The sequence below is a fragment of the Mobula hypostoma genome, chromosome X2 (genome assembly GCF_963921235.1).
Source record: "Mobula hypostoma chromosome X2, sMobHyp1.1, whole genome shotgun sequence".
NCBI classification, from domain to species: Eukaryota; Metazoa; Chordata; class Chondrichthyes; order Myliobatiformes; family Myliobatidae; genus Mobula; species Mobula hypostoma.
Genome location: NC_086129.1, coordinates 34,406,728 through 34,427,253, shown reverse-complemented (window position 1 = coordinate 34,427,253; position 20,526 = coordinate 34,406,728). Strand labels below are relative to the sequence as shown.

At 38.0% G+C, this 20,526-nt stretch overlaps 1 protein-coding gene across 13 annotated transcripts in view; it reads left to right on the top strand.

Moving 5' to 3' along the window:
* Positions 1-20,526, top strand: part of gramd1ba (GRAM domain containing 1Ba) — a 443,148-nt gene that overhangs the window by 262,254 nt on the left and 160,368 nt on the right. Inside the window, exon 1 of one of the 13 annotated variants that reach the window (XM_063038618.1) lies at positions 19,027-19,150. The exons of 11 other annotated variants lie outside the window; for them this stretch is intronic. Coding sequence is in view for 1 of the 2 variants with exons in the window: in XM_063038614.1 (XP_062894684.1) it covers positions 19,231-19,241 (11 nt within the window). In the remaining variant the exon portion in view is untranslated. One more of the 13 variants, XM_063038614.1, reaches the window with a different exon arrangement.

The window sequence follows — 20,526 nt, the reverse complement described above, 5'->3', positions numbered from 1 at the left end:
ATTTTTCTTTTTTTTTGAAATGATTTGAATTTTAATAGTGATAGTCATAGTCATAGTCATACTTTATTGATTCCGAGGGAAATAGGTTTTCGTTGCAGTTGCACCATAAATAATTAAATAGTAATAAAACCATAATAATTAAATAGTAATATGTAAATTATGGCAGGAAATAAGTCCAGGACCAGCCTGTTGGCTCAGGGTGTCTGACCCTCCAAGGGAGGAGTTGTAAAGTTTGATGGCCACAGGCAGGAATGACTTCCTATGACGCTCATCTGTTAATGGGAACAGTTCCGCTCAATTCATCTGAACTTATGATATTGATTACCTCTAGCACCATGAAGGACAAGGGGAAAAAGCATATATGAGCAACATGATTTATAGGTTGTCCTCAAGTAGCCCACCATCCTGTCTTGGAAGTGTACCCTGGAGTCCCTTGTGTAACAACATTGTGTGGGTATCTTCACCAGAAAGATTTCAGTGATTGAAGAAAACAGCCAACCACTGCCTTTTCTGGTTTTTAAGGTTGGGCATTACAGTATATACTAGCTTGCATCTTAAAAATGAAGAAAATAGAAAAAAACGCAAACACGAGGAATTCTGCAGATGCTGGAATTTCAAGCAACACACATAAAAGTTGCTGGTGAATGCAGCAGGCCAGGCAGCATCTCTAGGAAGAGGTACAGTCAACGTTTCAGGCCGAGACCCTTCGTCAGGACTAACTGAAGGAAGAGCTAGTAAGAGTGTCTTACTAGCTCTTCCTTCAGTTAGTCCTGACGAAGGGTCTCGGCCTGAAACGTCGACTGTACCTCTTCCTAGAGATGCTGCCTGGCCTGCTGCGAAAATAGAAAAAAAGCCAGGTTCCTTGGTATTCCCTCAACAATGTTTCTTGAAACCACCCTCACTGCTGCAAAGCCAATATCTTCTTTCAATCAAATCATGAACATGTCTTTAATTGTAGGCAGATTTTATGCTGTGTATTTTGGTTCCATCTTATAATCATCACCTTCACATTTTCTCGCTTCAGAGTTGATTGAGACCTTATTCAATGGAATGCTGTTAAAACTATCGAGAGAGGGTTGTCACCTCATTAACTTGAGATGAAAGACATTGGCCTACAAAAGCTGTTTTAAACGAAATTTTATAATGAATTTTTCATAGGGCTGCTAAATGATTTGCACTGTTGGAGGTTGATTCACTTCATATTTGTGGTTCCTAAATAGACCCACAGTTGTCAGAGTAGAAGAGCTGATGTTTTTGAGGTCTGAGTAGTGTTGGATGGTCTACAGAAGTGTTATTGTAAAGCTGTGGTGAAAATGAACAAGTGCAGTCACATCACAAGTATTTAGTTTCATGTGATCCCTTTCCTTTTAACCCAAGTTTGTAATCAATTTGTGTGCATTGAACAGCAAAAAGTACTTATCAGCTGTTTTCCATTCTTCCAGGGCTAAACTATGCACTAATACTTGACACGAAATTATTTCAGATGAAAATACTGATGTTGAGTCTAATGAATAGTGTATTTATTGTGGGATTGGCTCCTAAATTTATTTCCATAAAATTGCTGAGTGTAGGATGGACAGCAGTGCTTCATATTACCAATATTTCTAAATTTGTTTCCATTATGGAATGCCCATGGTAAAATTGGCACTCAACTGTGGAATTGGCGCTTTTAAGTTTGCAGCTACAATGCATTTATGTTACATTAAGATTGATCCAAATCTATAAAGTTCTCATGGAAACTGTTTAAAGGATCAGAATCAGGACAGTAATATTTCTTGAGATGCATTTTCCTTTTTTATATAATATAACCTAATGGGGTTCACAATGATACGGTGATTTACTGAGAATGGTCGAATATGTTGCAATTCAAACTTCAGCAATGGTTAGAGTGTCATTTCTATATGTGATGTCTCAGTATTTGTTGTTCCAGGAACTAGTTTAAAAATGCATCCAGTCTGAATAGGCTACTTCTACATCTGTTCTAAATTAGACACCTTGGGAATTTTAAGTATTGTGAAACTGTGTAATTTATTTCCAGACTGTGTCAACCCTTCTTCCTCTCCATCTGAAAAGATTTTTTTTGGGTCTGTTGTGAGGACTAAAACAACTGATATAGGCTTATATTCATGGGGAGAGTGTCGAAAGCAGAGCAGGGCCTGTTCCCAGCCTGAAAATGACAGAAACAAATGAGTTAACATCAGTGGAGGTAGAATGTTTAAAGGACCATTACTAAGTGGAGAGAAGCCCTGTAATCTTGAACTTGAGCAGAGTGTTGCACAATATGAAAGATCAACAATTTCAGGTACTGGAAATTCACATATCCTCCAGCATTTTGCGTGTGTTACCTAATCCATACAAGTTTTATTGTCAATTAGACAAAATGAATTGTAGACCTGATCCAGGATTTGTGTGCTAGATGTGCAACATGCACATATTGTAGTCTTGACCCTGAAATGCAGATCTTATCTGCTCAATAAATCTACATTTGATTTTTCTTTGCTAGAAAAATTTGCCTTGTACTGCATTTAGAGCAGGATTTCCCAATTTTTTTTTAATGCCATGGTACCCTTACCATTAACCGAGGGGTCTGTGGACCCCAGGTTGGGAACCTCTGATTTAAGGTGTCTCTGTTCTGCCTGCTCTAGGAGGTTATTACTATAAACTTTTTAACTGAATACAATTATAAGCATGGTCTTACAATCTTATTAACTACTACATAAACGTATGAAAATATTTGCTTTGCCTTGAATCGCCATTTCTACTCAATGGATTGCGTAAAAGGTAAGTACAGTTGTTACATATTTATTGTGCTTGTATTTTATCTGGTTCCTATCACATTGGGGATTACCCTATAAGGGAAGTACTGGTGGGAATTGATGGGAAACTAGGCAGCATATGTTACAGTGAAAGTTAGTGGAGGAATGGGATTGCTCTGTGAGTCGGCGTAGACTTGGTGGACTGAATGGTCTTGGTTTAGAATTGAACTAGAAATAGTTCTCTTTGCTCATTAGATGTTTATATAGGATTAACACATGATACTAATCCAGATTTGGGAGTTTAAAAATATTCAGATTTCCCCATGCTTCAGTTAAAATGCTGACATATGGAGTTCAGAGGATAGTGAACACATGATTTCATTAGTTTTAGCTCAAGTGCTACAACAAATTACTGGCAATGAGAGTACTTCACAGAAAAAGCCATTGTAAACCCAATTCAAGATAGTTATAAATAATAGTCTAGAGAACTGCTTTTGTACTCCTTCAAATGCAGTCTTTTTAGTTTGTTGTGTATTGGATTAATCATGGCTCAGGAACAAATGTGAGTAATTTTTTTTTTGCCTCAGCCTCTGAGACAAACAGACCCAGTGTAAATACTAACAAGTTTTGATTTCGACCAGAGTTAATTTATAGAAATCCTTACTATTATTCTGTTCAGAAATATAGATTTAAAATGTACACCTTAACCTCCATGTTTGTATGGCACAATATCCATTAATTGGAAAATGGTTCTGTTTACTGTACAAAATAACTGTACATAAAATTGTGCCAGGAATGATTTGAATGGATCAGTTTCTGTGTTGAGAAACAAATTTGTTCGTCTGATATATACACAACAAAGCTGTGTGGAAGAGTTGTGTCTCAGTATAAGATTTCTAAGACTGGCTAACTTAAGAAAATGACTTTTGAAATATTTTGTACTGTCTAAGAATAAAATATTTGAAGTTTTGTTACTTGCCAAAATGTTCTTCTGCACCAAATTAACCTCATTATTGACAGGGTTAATTTAGTGCTATACACTATTAATTTAAGATTGATTGCCTGCAAAACAAATAAAAAGAATACCTTAACTTTAGGATCAGAATTGAGCACCTATTTGGTAACTCCAGGCGCAGAGTTCTGGAGCAACTCAGGAAGTCAGGCAGTATCTATGGAAGGGAAGTAACAGTCGACATTTTGGACCAAGACCCTTCATCAATACTGTTTATTCCCTTCCATGGATGCTGCATGATTTGCTGAGTTCCTCCAGCTCGTTGTGTGTGTTGCTCAAGATTCCTAGCATCTGCAGAAGCTTTTGTGCCTATTCAGTAATGTTGTGTGCTATTCCGTGAATCAACAAGTACTTTCAGAATCTCTATTTTTATTTCCATCCTCTCCCTGTTACTTGAGATATAGTTGTGCCAAAAGCCGGAAGTCTTTCCTCTAATTTTGTAATTTTAAAGAATAGTGTTCAATGGGATTTGTTTTTATCTTGATACTGTCTAAAGTATCATACTGATTGCTGACAATCCTCCTGATGGTTGTACCTTCTCATGCTTCTTCCTGTCTTCTAATCAGCTCCCATTATAAGAAGTAATGCAGTGTTAGTCTTTTTCACAAAAAAGGGGAATTATTTATTTGCATATAGTTCTGAAGAATGTACTGATTTACATTGAATTGCACGGTTTTAAATAATGGTTCTGAAGATCTTTGCTGCTAAATGCAGTTAAGTGGAATTATGTGTTTGCCCAGGGTTAATGGCACCAAATTCTGGGGGCTGGGTCATTCACAAGGGCATTTACTTTCGCCTTAACCATACCGTTTTTGAAGGAGTCACTCTGAAGAGATGGTAAGGATTTGGAATCATGAAAGGGAATCATGCAGTGTCTGTCATGACTTCAGATGAAACCTTTCAAACAGCATAGGATGGATTTCTTGAGGAGCCTGGAAGCTTGCCTGGCTTCCTTCATTTGTTGGAGAACAGCTAGAAGATTGGGACTTTCCATTTTCAGGCCTATCATAGTTTCTTAATAATGCATACTGTTATACAGCTAAAACTACCCTGGACACCTTCAAACTGTAAATTGTGCAGCCTCTAGCTCTGGCTAGCTCTGGCTTGAGATATAGTTGTGCCAAAAGCCGGAAGTCTTTCCTCTAATTTTGTAATTTTAAAGAATAGTGTTCAATGGGATTTGTTTTTATCTTGATACTGTCTAAAGTATCATACTGATTGCCTGGACATCAGCTGCCAGCACCTCCTGGCTGAGACTTTCTTCACTGTTGTTGGCCCCTGGGCTCCTCTTCCCCACTACCACTCTCCAACTCCTAGTCTCTCCGGTTCCACAGTTACTTCTTGGGTCTTCAGAGCCTCCATCTTCCTCCCACCCTACCTTTCGTGATCACCCTAACCCTCCTCCCTCCTCTGATGCCACCAACCCTCCTCCCCACTTTAATTCCAGCTCTAATCCCTGCCATGTCTTCACCATTTCCATCACCTTTCCTCTCTCTGAGGTGGAACGTTCTGTCCTTAGCAAGGGCCTTACCTTTGCCCTCCTTCACCTGCACTTCAGTGTGATCCGTTGTTGTAGTGTGGTGGATTGACTTCTACCTTGCTGAGGCTAGGCAGCAACTCTCAGATACCTCCTCTTACCTACCCCTTGAAGAGGACAGAAAGCTGTTTCCAACAGCATCATTGACCTCATCAACTCTGGTGAACTGCCACCAAAGTCATAGTTCCCTTACCCATTCTGCTCGCTCCAACCTCCTACCCAAGATCCACAAACCTTACTGTCTGGGTAGCCCTATCATCTCCACCTTCTCTTGCCCCACTGATCTTCTGTTTTCATACCTCGACTTCATTCTATCTCTCTTGGTTCAGTCCCTTCCCACCTACATCCACAACACTTCTCATGCTTTTGTTCTCCTCAGTAACTTTCAATTCCCTGGCCCTGACTGCCTCATTTTCACCATTTATGTCCAGTCCCTACACACTTATATCCCCCATCAAGAAAGACTTAAAGCTCTCTGCTTCTTTCTCAATAAAAGAACCAGCCAGTTCCCCTCCACCACCACACTCTTCCGTCTGGCAGAGCTTGTCCTCATCCTCAACAATTTTCCCTTTGGCTCCTCCCACTTTTTCCAGACATGAGGGGTAGCCATGGACACCTGCATGGGCCCCAGCTATGACTGCCTTTTTTTGGTTACGTAGAAAAGTCCATGTTTCAAGATAATGCTCCCCAACTTTTCTTCCACTACGTTAATGACTGCAATGGTGCTGCTTCATGCACCTATGCTGAGCCCGTCAATTTCCTCAAATTTGTCTCCAACTTCCACCCTGCCCTTAAATTCACTTGGTCCATTTCTAACATCTCTCTTTCTTGATCTCTCTGTCACCATCTCTGAAAACAAACAGTCCACCAACATCATCAACCTACTGATTCCCATGGGTATCTTGACTCTTCCCATCTGTCTGCTGTAAAAATGCTATTCCCATTTCTCCGTTTATTTGTCTCTGCCGCATCTGTTCCCAGGATGAGGCTTTCCTTCCCAGAACATCAGAGATGTCCTGCTTCTTCAAAGAACAGGGTTTCTCTTCCTCCACCATTGATGCTGTGCTCACCTTCATCTCCTTAGAATCCTGAACATCCGCACTCACCCCATCTTCCTGCCACCTTAACAGTTCCTCTTGTCCTTACCTACCACCCCATGAGCATCTAACACGTCATTCTCTGCAACTTCCATCATCTCCAAAGGGACCCTACCATGAAACGCATTTTTTACCTCCACTACCCTCCCCACCTTGCTATCCACTTTCAGCAGGGATTGTTCCCTCCGTGAGTCCCTTATCCATATCTCCCTCCCCATTAATCCCACTAATCTCCCTCCCAGCACTTACCCTTGCAAGCGGGGAAAGTGCTACACCTGCCTGTTCACCTCCATCCAGGGCCGCAAATAGCACTTCCAGGTGAGGCAACAATTCTACTGTGAATCTGATGGGGTTGTCGATTGTGCCTGGTGCTCCCAATGCGGCTTCCTCGACATTGGTGAGACTCGTCTTAAATTGGGGGACCACTTTGGCAAGCACCTCCACTCCATCCACCAAAAACTGAACATCTGGGTAGCCAAAAATTTTAATTCCGATTCCCATTCCTGTTCTGACGTGTTGGTCCATGACCTCCTCTTGTGCCATGATGAGGCCACCCTCAGGATAGAGAAGCAACACCCTATATTCCGCCTAGGTAGCCTTCAACCTTATGGCATGAATATCGATTTTTCCAACTTCCGGTAAAAAAATTCCCTCCCCTTCCCCTCTTCTTCTATTCCTCACTCTGGCCTCTTACCTCTCCTCACCTGCCTATCACCTCTCCCTTCCCTTTCTCCTATCTCCCTCTCTCCTCTCGTATCAGTATACTTCCTCTCCAGCCCGATACCTTTCCTACCCATCTGCCTTCATCTATCGCCTTCTCGTTATCCTCCTTCCCCTCCCCCCACTTTTTTATTCTGGTGTCTTCCCCCTTTCTTTCCGGTCCTGGAGAATGGCTTTGGCAAAAGTCATCGACTGTTTGTTCATTTCCATCGATGCTGCCTGACTTGCTAAGTTCCTCCAGCATTTTGTGTGTGTTGCTTTGTATTGCTAGTTCACTGAGATATTTTCATCAAAATTCTAATATAAATGCAGTAATAAGTTGATGTAATTGTGTATTGTCACAAGGCAGCAGGCTGTATTTGATATCGTGCATTCAAATAGTATGTTCTGCAATTTTGAATGTACGAACGAAAGCATTGTCTGTTGTTTAGGCTTGGTTCTGAAGCTATCTGCAATCAAATGCTTTTATCATAGATTTTGTTTGAATGGAAGTTTATTTTTGTTTCCTAATTATGGAATGTTGTACAGAATTGGCACTTTGTATCAGAATATTCATATAATAAATTAGGAAGCCACTGTACTGTTATATGCTAGTATTCTTGAGGAAGGTAGGTTTGTATAAATTCCACTTTATAGTCCAATGTAAGTAGAAACCCAATTTCCATCAAATGAATTTTAGTGATCCCAAAAGGTCCGCCATTGTTACTCAGGAAAAGTGAATTTACAGCAAGGAAGTGTCAAATGATTGCTTAGAGGTCTCATGAGGGTTGTTAGACAAATAGAGAACATAATTAGTTGTACCAGGTGTAAGTTAATGTTATGAACCCTTCTGTTTGCTCCTAAGTTGTTATCAATGAGTAAAAAATAATACTAGAAGAGGAAGGCGCATTTTAAACTTCCTGATAAGAGTGTTTATTGCCCCATCGCTTTACTTCTCTTGGTCTGGCCCTTGCAATGTTTAATTTGCAACATTTTTATATTATGGGATTTATTTTGACATTCAAAGCATGTTAAAGAACTTGTCATTTCTGAAATCTGCCTGTTGATGGAAGCACCAAAATACTTAGACTCTTTAAATTTCCACCAGAGATAGCATTCACTCAAATAAAACTGATAAGCAGAAACCCGTCTCCAGGAGTAATTGTTCCGCCTAATTTTCCTGTGTAATTAATTTTTCTCAGAGTTATTGAGACAATGTATTTGTATTATCATTTACCAAATTAATTTACTTTTATTTATGGAGCTCTTATATTCCACATCAGGACACAAGAATTCAGACAAGGAATACCAAGGTTTCATTTCAGGTTTATTCTCACTGACATATGTCATGAAATGTATTATTTTGTGGCGGTAGTTCAGTGTAATACATAAAATTACTATAAATTACAATAAGAATACATAAAAATAAGTTTGTTCATTACATTCATTATGTGCTGTGTTGTATGATGTGGATCTTCATGATCCTTCCATGACCATGATTGTTCTTGGCAAATTTTTCTGCAGTAGTGCTTTGCCATTGCCTTCTTCTGGGCTGTGTCTTTACAAGGACGGGCGATCCCAGCCATTAACGATAGTCTTCAGAGATTGTCTGCCTGGCATCTCTGGTTGCATAACCAGGACTTGTGATATGCACCAGCAGCTCATATGACCATCCACCACCTGCTCCCATGGCTTCATGTGACCCTATACGGTGGGAGTGGGGGGTGTTACGCGCTAAGCAGATGCCACACTTTGCCCAAGGGTGACCTGCAGCCTGCAGGCTAGCGGAGGGAAGGAGCCACCCTGCCACCCAAAAAAATAAGTAAATAGTGCAGAAAGAGAGCAAAGTACTAGTGTTCATGGGTTAATGGACTGTACAGAAGTCTGATAGCAGAGGGGGAAGAAGCTGTTCCTAAATAATTGACTGTGTATCCACAGGCTCCTGTACTTCCTCTCTGATGGCAGTAATGAGAAGAGCACATGTGCTGGATGGTGAGGGTCTTTAATAATGGATGCCTCCTCCTTAAGGCATCGGCTTTTGAAGATGTTTTCAGTGGTGGGGAGGCTGCTGCCCATGATGGAATTATCTGAGTCTACAACCCTTTGCAGCTTTTATCAATCCTGTGCATTGGAGCCTCCATACCAGACGGTGATGCAACCAGTTAGAATGCTCTCCATGGTACATCTGTAGAAATTTCCTAGAGTCTTGAGTGATATAGCAAATCTGCTCAAACTTTTTTTGATATCTTGAAAAAGATTACAAGTTAGTTTATTTAGGCCACCTTAGACACTGTATATTCTTACCTTGGGTAGCCAAATCAATGATGGTAATAGTCACAAAACATTCCCTACAGTCACATTAATAATGCAGAATGTGGGATTGTTTCTATGATGAATTATTTTGTATTTTGCATGTCCCCAAGCCATTGTTGTTTTGTGATATTGCACAGTTATGTATTTATTTGGAGCATATAAGTTTAGTCTTTAAAAATATAAATCCTAAATTAAATTTATGAAGTGCTTCATACAGTTCATTGGAATTTTCTTTTATAATGGTCTCCCACCCATCCCTCCCCAACAGCCCATGAAATGAATTTTGATACTTGTGTCACTTTATGGGAAAGGAAGTAACAATTTTGAGATCCACCCTCAGAATCAGACTTCATAATAAAGTAATAATCAAGTATTATAAAGTAATAATAAAGTAATTTTTCCTGCTGGTAGATGGTTCCATAGGCTGTCACTGACTTTCCCCTCATGATCAGTACATTACTGACTTCCATGCCTGTGTATTGATTTTGGACCTGGACTCTCACTCAACCACTAAGTCCAGGAGCACAGTACAGATGTGACAAGATGAGGGGCTGGATATATCTTGCTGTTCAAATGCATGCTGAGTGTGGCTGACATAGAAACTTAATTGAAAAGATTTTAATTAATTGTTGATAATTTAAGTTTTTTTTATTTTTGCATGTTTGTAAATTTGTTTTATTTAATTAAATTTGCATGAACTTTTAAAAGCATCCATAATTATTATGGACATTCAAGAGAAGTTCAAAGATTTTTTGACAGAATAGAGATAGGTGGTTGTGGCAGCCAGTTATTGAGCTTGTTTGGAATCACAGAACCACGACTGACAATCAAGAGCAAATGAACAATATGGAGGGCAAGTCTGGAAAATAAGCTTGACTAAAGTTCAAAGTAAATTTATTATCAAACTACATATAAGTCACAGTATACAACCCTGAGATTAATTTTTGTGTGTACATTCACAGTAAATACAAATAAACACAATAGAATCAATGAAAGACCACACATAACAAGACAAACAACCAATGTGCAAAAGACAACAAACTGCAAATACAAAAAGAAAAATAATATTAATAACAATAACTAAATAATCAATGAATATTGAGAACATGATATGGAGAGTCCTTGCAAGTGAGTCCATGGGTTGTGGAACAGTTGAGAGATTGGATGCGTGAAGTTGAATGAAGTTATCCCCTTTGGTTCAAGAGCCTGATTGTTGAGGGGTAATAACTGTTCCTGAACCTGGTGGTGTTGGTCTTGAGGCTCCTGTATCTCCTGGTGGCAGCATTGAGAAGAGAGCTTGGCCTGGGTGGTGGGGTTACTTGATGAGTGCTGCTTTCCTGTGACAGAGCTCCATGCAGATATGTTCAGTAGTGGGGAGGGCTTTACCAATGATGGACTGGGCTGTATCCACTACTTTGTGTAGGCTGTTCCATTCAAGGGCATTGGTGTTTCCATACCAGGCTGTGATGCAACCAGTCAATATACACTCCACCTCACATCTACAGAAGTTTGTCAGAGTTTTAGATGTCATGTCGAATCTTTGCAGACTCTCAAGGAAGTAGAGGCATTGCCGTGCTTGCTATATAATGGCACTTACACTCCGGACCCAGGAAAGATGCTCTGAAATGATTACATTGAGGAATTTGAAGTTGCTGACCCACTTCACCTCTGATTCCCTGATGAGGACTGGCTCCTGGACCTCCAGTTTCCTCCTCCTGCAGTCAATAATCAGCTCTTTTAGTCTTGCTGACAGTGAGAGAGGGGTTGTTGTTGTGGCACCACTCAGCCAGAGTTTCAATCTCCCTCCTGTATGCTGATTCATTACTACCTTTGATTCTGCCAATGACAGTGGTGTCATCAGCAAACTTAAATATGTCGTTGGAGCTGTCACAGTCATAAGTATAAAGCATGTTTCTTGGTGTTGGGTGTTAATCCTCAAATCATCTTAAAAGGATCCATTTCTTTTGGCTTTTTCTGAAGAATGTAATGCAGATCATCAAGTTATTTTTCTCTTTCTGTTCCACTGGCATGTAATATCATTTGTCTATATTTTCTGATTAGCTGTGAAGCCAGCATTGAATGGCCAGCCTTGTGGATAAAGCTAGGTAACATGGATAAGTTTTTAAGCAATGTGTTATTTGGTCCTTGAAAGCTTAACTAATCAGTTCAAATGTGCAATGCATTGACACATTTGAACAGCTTAACATCTATAGTTATAATTTTAGCTCACAAAAATACAATATCTGTGCAAATTTCCCTCTTGCAATGGTTCATCAGACCTGGGAGGAATATGAAGCACATGTAGTATTTTAATTTTTTTTACCTCAGACTTGATGCAATTATAAGAGTTAAAAGAAGTGTTACTACTGATTAGCCACAATTTTTTTTATTTACAATTGAAAGTGATTAAGCTTGTTGTAATATTGTACTGGATTCTCTCTCTTGCCTGAAAGGTTATAAACAAGACTACATTTAGTAAGATAATTTAGCAATAAAAGTGATGAAATCTACAGTTTGAAGCAGCAATTATCTCTCTTGCAGAGAATAATGTGGATGTTATGTTAAACTAGCATTTTGCCTTTTGTCCTGGTTGCCCAGGCCACTTTCCAATCTGATAAGATGATGTGCTGGTGCTCAAATTGTATATCATTCACTTGGTCATCTTTATGAGCTGAGATTGATGCATTAATTTCCTTCTTTGGAATTGAAGTGGCCCTTTGAGGATTTCAAAACACTTTTAATACAAATGAAAAAAGATCTAAACCCTCTTTACAGCTTTTTTAGATATTATTTTGAGTAAAACCTTTATTTGTTATGTATTTTCATGCCTGTTTAATAATTCATTCAAATTAATATAAAATGCCTAATTACAAGAATCCTTTGAAAACCTGTAAGGACTCCGACATTAACTGGGTAGTGAACTGTCAATAAAGGCAAGTGTATTTTAAATAGGACTTTTTGAGACGTTTTACATTTAACATCACTTCATACTACATATCATCCTGTCATTATCTTTTTAAAAAATGTAGGCTATTGTTTTCCCAAAATTAGGGATCTACAGAAAAGCAAATCATGTTCTGGAGCTTACTTTGATTTCACAAACATTATATTTTGATTATTATTGATGGATATCAAAGGATTCTCTTATTTCACAACGAATTAACAAAAGTATTCCATTTGTTTTGTGTACCACAACTCATTTTAGTAAGTAGCCTCACGATCTTAATTCAAGAATAGAGTCTATTGTTTTCAGTTGCAAAACTTAGCATAAAAGTTACAACTGAAATGGTAGTTAATGTGAGCTGAGCTGATGCACACGTGGAAGCAGCATGTGAATGTTTAATGCACAAAACAAAAGGAAGGCAACATAACTGAGAAGATCAAGTTTTAATTCTGCATTCTGAACAGCAGTGTCCTCTTAGATTTCAGCATAATGAGTCAGTGAGGTATCAGATAGTAATGCCCAGAAGAACTTCTTGAAAGCAAAATTTAGTGTGTTTGTATTTAGTCCCTGGTTATGTTGCACAGCTGTCCATTGGTAATTCAAGAACACAATTCAAATTTTTGAGTAACAAAATAGTCCTTTAGCAGTAGTTAGCCTCTATTTAATAACAATATAGTTTTTGTTCAATGTAAGTCAATGCATAATTCAATATATTAGTGTAGAGCTTTGTTCTTCACCAAAAGATATAGACTAAATGAAGCTTATGGTACAGACTGTCTAATTAAACTTCTGTGTATCCAATAGAACTTCAAACTGAACTTTATAAACAGAATCAATTTTGGTTTTTTTGGGTGAAATTATTTGTATTTATTCCTTTTCATTCCCCTTAATCTATTGTGGAAATGGAAGGAATATCTGTATGAAATATCAGGTTGAAACTCTTGCCTATAAATGAAAGGTGTTATTGATCCCATCAAGTGTCTGAGAGAGCATCTTGTGTAGTACACAGATATATAGTAGATGTGTATGCAAGGAGCTCTCCAGGGTCCTTACTCAACAGAAAGTTCACTCTTAGCATGCTCATTTCACTTTTTTATTCATAAGGAAATTATTTGGAATTGTCATATTGCAAGAGTAAAGGGTGTTGCAAGATTTCTTTTTTGTCATATTTTTTGCCAACCAGTACGCACTTGCAAAGTGTTTTCAGCCTTCATTTAATAGCTGTGTACTGGAGTTGTCAAGATAGGGCTATTAACAAGTAACCCTCATAAAGGCTTCCTGATAAGGAGGTGCCTGAGAGGGAGTTGCTGGTTATTAGTGTTTTATTCCACATGTTTTCAGTAAGAACGTGTAAGAGCTTATTTTAACTTTATCTTTGGAATGTGCTGGGAGTAGTAAACTAGCTGTATCTCCTGTGAAATACTTAATAAAATGAAATAGGGTGATATAGGGCCTCCGCTGGGAATTGGGAAGACTTAAAGCAGTGAAAGCTATGACAAAAACTTTCTTCAGAACATTTCATTAGCATTACCTTTTATAATAATTAAAGTAACGTGTTATTGTTTAACATTTAGTATTGAATAGTGGTTAGGCTATTCAGTTATAGTTTATCATTTGTTGAATTATTTAATAAATCATAACATTTTTGGCTGTGTTTTAATTTCTTCAGCACTGTGTACATGTCACATTTAATGCAGGTAACATCCTTTGTAAGAATAAATAATTGTTTTCTCTGTTTCTTCAATTGTTGTTGTACTCAGTGTATTAAGGCTGGAGTTTTTAATCTCATTGAGAGTGCCAGTACAAAATTGCTTAATGGCAACTCCTAATCTGAACGAAGGAATGCTGTGGTGAAAAGAGAATTTGCATAACAACATACTTAAAGGAGGAGAAATAAATAAGGAAATTTCACAAGAATATTATCATTGTAAAATGGATGAATGAAAGTTGACAGCTAAGTATTGAACCCATGTTAAGCATATCAGTTCATATTTATATAACTATAGAAATATTAAAGAACAATTAACAAATTAAGCATGTATAGAATAGTTTTATAAATTCTTATCATTTTAAATTGATTAATGTATTATTCTCAAATAGTTTTTGCAAATATATACAAGCTATATGGGGTAATATCACTGTAGGAATTAAAATATAGTTCTGGAGTTGACTGGGCTGAACTCATATCTGTCTGTGGGTTTGTAGTCATTAACATTCTTCAGCACTGTGTACGTGTCACATTTGACTTTTCCTTCCAATTGGTAGCCATAATCAGTTTAGCTGATTGACTGATTTGGCAACCTCTTGACCTGCTATTTTGTATAATTTCATCAAAAGTTCTAAAATCATCAATGACATTCCAACATTTCTTGGATACTGTGTATGCAAGTTCCATTCAAAACATTCTTTATGACCATTTAACTGAAAATTTTGCATGTATGGAGCACTTAAACCCCATTACATTTCTATCATCAAAATTTGTGGCATTTAGCATGTATTTGGACAATTTATAAATATGGATCACTTGGATTTTATTAGGCAAGAACCTAACATGGTTTTAAATTATAATCTATTCTCTTACATTTCTGACACTGCATCCCTCAATCTAAAATCAAAAGGGAATTTGATTCATTCCTTTTGAGTTTTATATTCTGTCCTCTAATATCAGCAGTATCCAAAGTGTTTAATACTTTATTTGGAAGCATAACTTTGTCTTTTTTCATTTTAGTGCCAACAGTACAAAATTGGCCTGGCAAATATTCAAAGTCATAAAGAAAATAATGCAATAGTTTAAGCTGCTCAATCATAGCTGAGGAAAATATAAAGTAGATTTCCAATTTATTTGTATCCCTTTTATAATGCAGAACTTTTTCTAGGTGGAGGCAGTTATGTAATGCAGGCAGATCCCTGCTACTATGCAAGATTTGCCCCATTTACACAGCAGAATTGATTTAGGTTATTAACAACCACAGTGGAATAATGGAGAATTGCATCGTATTCTGAATACCTTCTTCTCGAAATAGGACTGTGGTGTGCATAGGATATTGCTTTCTTATGAACTGTATCATATAAAAAAAGTGTGACCAATGATAATTCACTTCTGAGCATAGCGAACGACCTGCTTTAGAAAGCTAATATTTCCAAAATCTGAGTGCATTTCTTAAGTTATATTTTGGATTCAAAAAGAGCCACTGCCATTTTTCAGTATCTGTGAAAATAAAGTTTCCACCTGTGTATTTCAAAGAGATGGCAATAAGAAATATTTTAAATTGAGTTTATTTTATTGTTTATCTATCATCTGTAGCCACCTTTGTATAACAAATAACAGTTCACTGATCGAGACAATTTGGAGGTATTCAGTAACAAAGCAATGTGGCAAGAACAAAAATTTCCGTGTGTCTGTGCCTCACTCTGCAGAACATGTAGCATTGGAAGTTCGACATAGATCCTGAGTTCAATTACAGACAAGGACAGCTGGTGATTTGCAAAAGGAGTTGAAATATCTTCTGAACTATTATGTGGCTGTGTAAATAATGTAGAGGTTGCATATATAAAAAAACCACAGTGTCTTTTGCTGGTCCCTGGTAATGAAGTCAGATTTATCACAAATTCTCTTGTGATCTGGCGTAGAGATGTTTCCAGGTCCCTCGACAGGTGAAAAGGTGAACAAACAGGAAATTATAGCTTTTGTTTACAGAAGCTCTTTCTTTTAAATTGAGCAATTCTACATAGTATAGTTGTAAACATTAATTGCTGCATCTTATGTCAGTCAGCAGGATATGTGCCTCTAAATAAGCAGATAATGGGATCAAGCCAAGGTTGAATCATCCATGGTTTTACTGACTGGTGAACGAGGCCAGAGGGACAGATTGGTTTACTTTTTCTTGTTTTTTATATTCTCATGGCAATCCAAAGAGGTTTCCTTGCACAACATGTTAACCCAAAGTCATTTATGCATAACACATTGGATCAGATGGATATTGAAGGCTAACACGCTAGTGACGTGGTATGGTGAGTATACAGTATTAGTTATGGGATTTTTGCAAATCGATCCTGTTGCTAAGGTAGATGAATGGTGTCCATAGCAGCAATTGTTGACTTTTAAACATAATTATACAATAACAATTTTGCTTACTTTTCAGAGGTCATAAAGTGTATTATGAATGCATTTTTTTTCTGGTGAGGTAATTGTGGATACCAACAACCAGTAATTTCATGGATTCTTGTAATTGCTATATTTTTGATGGATAGATTGTTGAAATATTTCCTTGGCTATTGTTCAATAAGTAGTGATCATTTTAAAATGTCATTAATAGGTAGATTAACTGTCAGATGATTAGGTACTTGACATAGGATGTATAAAGTGAGCGCTTCAGATGCCAAATTGTCCCATTCTTGATGGAGAAGATCTTTCCATGAAAATGGCATCCCTCTTCCAGTTTGCCCCTATAGAAGCAGGAGTGCCCACTGACTTGTTCTTTAAACTGACCATAGGTGAACAAGATCTTCACATATGTCCGAGGAGAATATGGGGAACAATGCCAGTAGCTATAGATTTTTTTCAACCTAACCAAAACCTTTTGATTCTATCAATAAAGAGCCACTGTTGTGCATTTTCCTCAAATTTGATACTTGTTCGGATATTTCAGTGAAAACCAGTATCAAAAAAGTGTCTGTGCCCCAACATTTTCCTCAATCCTTTCTACAATGTTGCTTCTCATAGCCAATAAAACTTCCCATTGGAGCAGAGTTAGTATTCAGACATCAAACTCCCGAAAACAAACACTCTGTGCTGAGCTCTGTCATCGGAAGTGATTATAATTATCATACAGACACAGGAAATGATTTGACAATGTACTCAAAACCTTGAAGAAATGCAGCAACTTCATTGATTACTGGGAATCTCAGCCTCATAAACACTCGGGGGGGGGGTGCGGAGAGCATTCAGAATGGTGTTTAGAGCTTAAAGGCAAAGCATCAAGAAAATACAGAGGCTCTATGTAAGCAGCAGAAGGGGAATATCAGCTCATAGATGAAGCACCTACCTGCTCACACTGTCACGTGTGTCCTGCCCATTGTGGAAGTTTGTGGTTCCCTCATTGGTCATTTCAGAATCCACAAAACGGCAGGTAATCGTCCCTTAATCTTGAAGGAATGCCTAAGAAGAAGAGACTATGCTATTGTAGAGGAGCAGGTGAATCGTGAAAATGAGGACAGGTCCATGATGAATAGAAGATAGGAAATTAAAGGCCTGATATTAGGAGACTGGAAGTCACAAAGGTCTGAGCCAGTTATTGTGGGGAGATTGAAGGCCAAGACAAAGATTGCAGCCCATAATGGAAAGGGTGAAGGCTCCAATGGGACAGATTGGTAAGGAGATTGGAAAGGGTGTCTGTGAGATGGAGGTGATTGGTTGGTGGAATATATCAAGGTTATAGGATCCAGCAGTGAGTGTAAAAGGAGGTACTTCTTGGATTTTATAATTCTTGTTTCCCTTCACAGAGTCATGGGACAGCTACAACATGGAAGATAGCGGATTGACAGGTCAATTCTATACCAGCTCTATGTCAGAACAATATAGCTTGTCTCTTTAACCACAGACATTGCAAGTTTTATCTTTTGAAAACTATAATTGGAACTGCCTCTGCTATTATCACTCTCTATGTATTTTTAGGTCTGAACCATGTGTTTAAAAAACATATCTTTATATTACTTTTATTTTGTTTGTCATTCTGTGTTTTGCACTTTCTCCAGTAATAGAAACTATTTGTTTGCATCTGCTTTGACTATGCATTTTGTGCTTTTAAGTGTCCACATCAAATCCCTGCAAACTGTGCCAAGGAGCTTCTTTGTCTTATCTATGCAACTAACTGCATTCTACCTAAATGTCCTTAAGCTGCCATCTTTCCTGTGGTTTGGAAAATTCAGATTGCCAAAGTATCTTTAAAATAATTGTTAATTATAAGGAACACAGTTTTATTAGATTTTTTTGTTGCTAAGCAATATATCCCCAATAGAGCTGATTGCCTATTCCCAGCCCAGTTATGGTGGGGTTAAAACGTCTTCTAAATGAGTGTTCCTTTTCCATTGTCAGTTTCTTTCTTTACCTCATTTTGTGATTCACACTCTCATGACCCATATTCTTCTGTTTCATTAAATGATATTTACATATCATGGATTTTAAAATTACTTTTGTTTGATACAGTACTGTAGACATCATGTGTGATCCTACATAATAACATGCTTTCTTGAATAAGAATGCTTGGTTATAACTCTACATACTATTATGGAACCTAGATTATATTGCAGAAATATGTGAAAGCAATATTCTAATTACTTTGCAAGTGTTTATAAATAGAACATGTATTATCTATTAGAAAATTCCAGAAGCCTGGTAATTGTCTGCTTGGGCATTATCGTACTTGGATGTGCAATGGTTAAATCCAGGAAGGGAGGGTCTTGAAGTGATGCTGTTGATGAAACAGATTGGTTGAGCTAACATTGATGTGGACATGCAGCCATATCAGCCTGAACCGAATGATGTCACCTCCATTCATGAGAACATGAATAATTCAACAACTGGCAGACTGCACCAAGCAGCAGCGTTTTGTAAAACAGCATGAACCGGTGTGTGCTTTGTGTGTGTATTTGTGTGTGAGGAACAGGACTGGAAAGGCGGCCACAATATAGCAATGATCGAAGAGAACCTGACTGGGCTGTTTACAATACCGAATTTTCTATTCAAAAACAGGCTTTGACTCCTTTAAATCAGGTCTTGAGCTGGTAGTGGAGGTGAGTATCCTCCCACCTCCTCACAGACCCTGAATGTATGAATGAAGCTCTAGGTACTTGTCAGTGTGCTGCAGTTCTTAATGGCTTCCAGGTTAGTTTTGCTGCTTGGACAACATTTTTACACTTGTTTTGTTGTGAAGGAAAGGTCCTGAAGTGTTTCTTTTGATGTCTATGTATTTTTCTGACAAGTAGGAGACAGATCTGTTAGAATTGTTGCATTGATTCTTGCTAGAATTAATAGTAGGGTTCAGATTCTATAAAAATGATTGTCTGTTTAGCAGTGGTTTCTGGATTATTGCTGGCTTTTGTTTTTCAAGCATGCTTATGAAAGCAATTTAATTCTAAAATCTTTATGGGAGAGTGGGGGAGGAGAAAAGGATTTCATTTGTAATCCCGAGGCCTAGTTATGTGGTGCATTGTTCTTTTTTCCTTTCTGTTGAGATGTAGTGGGATTGATTAATTCACTGTGCTTTTACTGTGTTTTCATAGAAATTGAAGTAACTGATCACTCCACAGAAAAAGAATGCTTAATTCTGAATGCGTCATAGGGTGGATGCAGGGGCTGGCTGGCATGAAGAACTGGAGTTTGAATCAGTGCTGCATGCAATGCAGAGCATTGTCCATATGTCTCCCTAATGTGTATCACGATGCTGACTTCTAAAATGCGAAATACCGTCCTCTTTTCAATATTTCTGTAAAGGCTACTGAGAGATGGCAACTGCAGTTTTGAGCCTCACGTGGTAGTTTTTCATTTATCCTCCTGATGTACGTATTTAACCCTTGTATTTAATCTCCAAAAACAAATTTTGCAGCATTCCAACAAGATTTTGCATATATTTATCTAAAAATTGTATTTAAGTTATTAGCATTTCTTCTGTAAACATCATAATTCACCTTGCTAATAATTTTGGATAGTAAAGTATTTTTCATTGAAGCAAAAGCAGTATGCTTTACAAGAAATTCCTCTAGAGATAGCCTGTTGTATTACCTGGACCAAAATAGGAAATATCAGTGACTGACAGCTATCAGTTTACCCAGCAGCCTTCCAGGCAGAAACTTTCACACCCATAATTGAAGATTTCCAGCCAGAAAACAGGAATAGCGATGACAAATCAGCACACGGAAAATGCTGGAGGAACTCAGCAAATCAGGCAGCATCTATGGAAATCGGTATTTTAGGCTGAGACCCTACTTCAGAATTGGAAATGAATGGGGAAGACGTCAGAATAAAAAGGTGGGGGGAGGGGAAGGAGGATGAGCTTGAGGGTGACAGATAATTTCTTGAGCACAGGTCTTATCTGTTGCTGATGTTGGTCTGAAATCCACTGGATCTTGAGTTAAGAATATTTGGCAATGTCATTGACCTTTCAAGATAT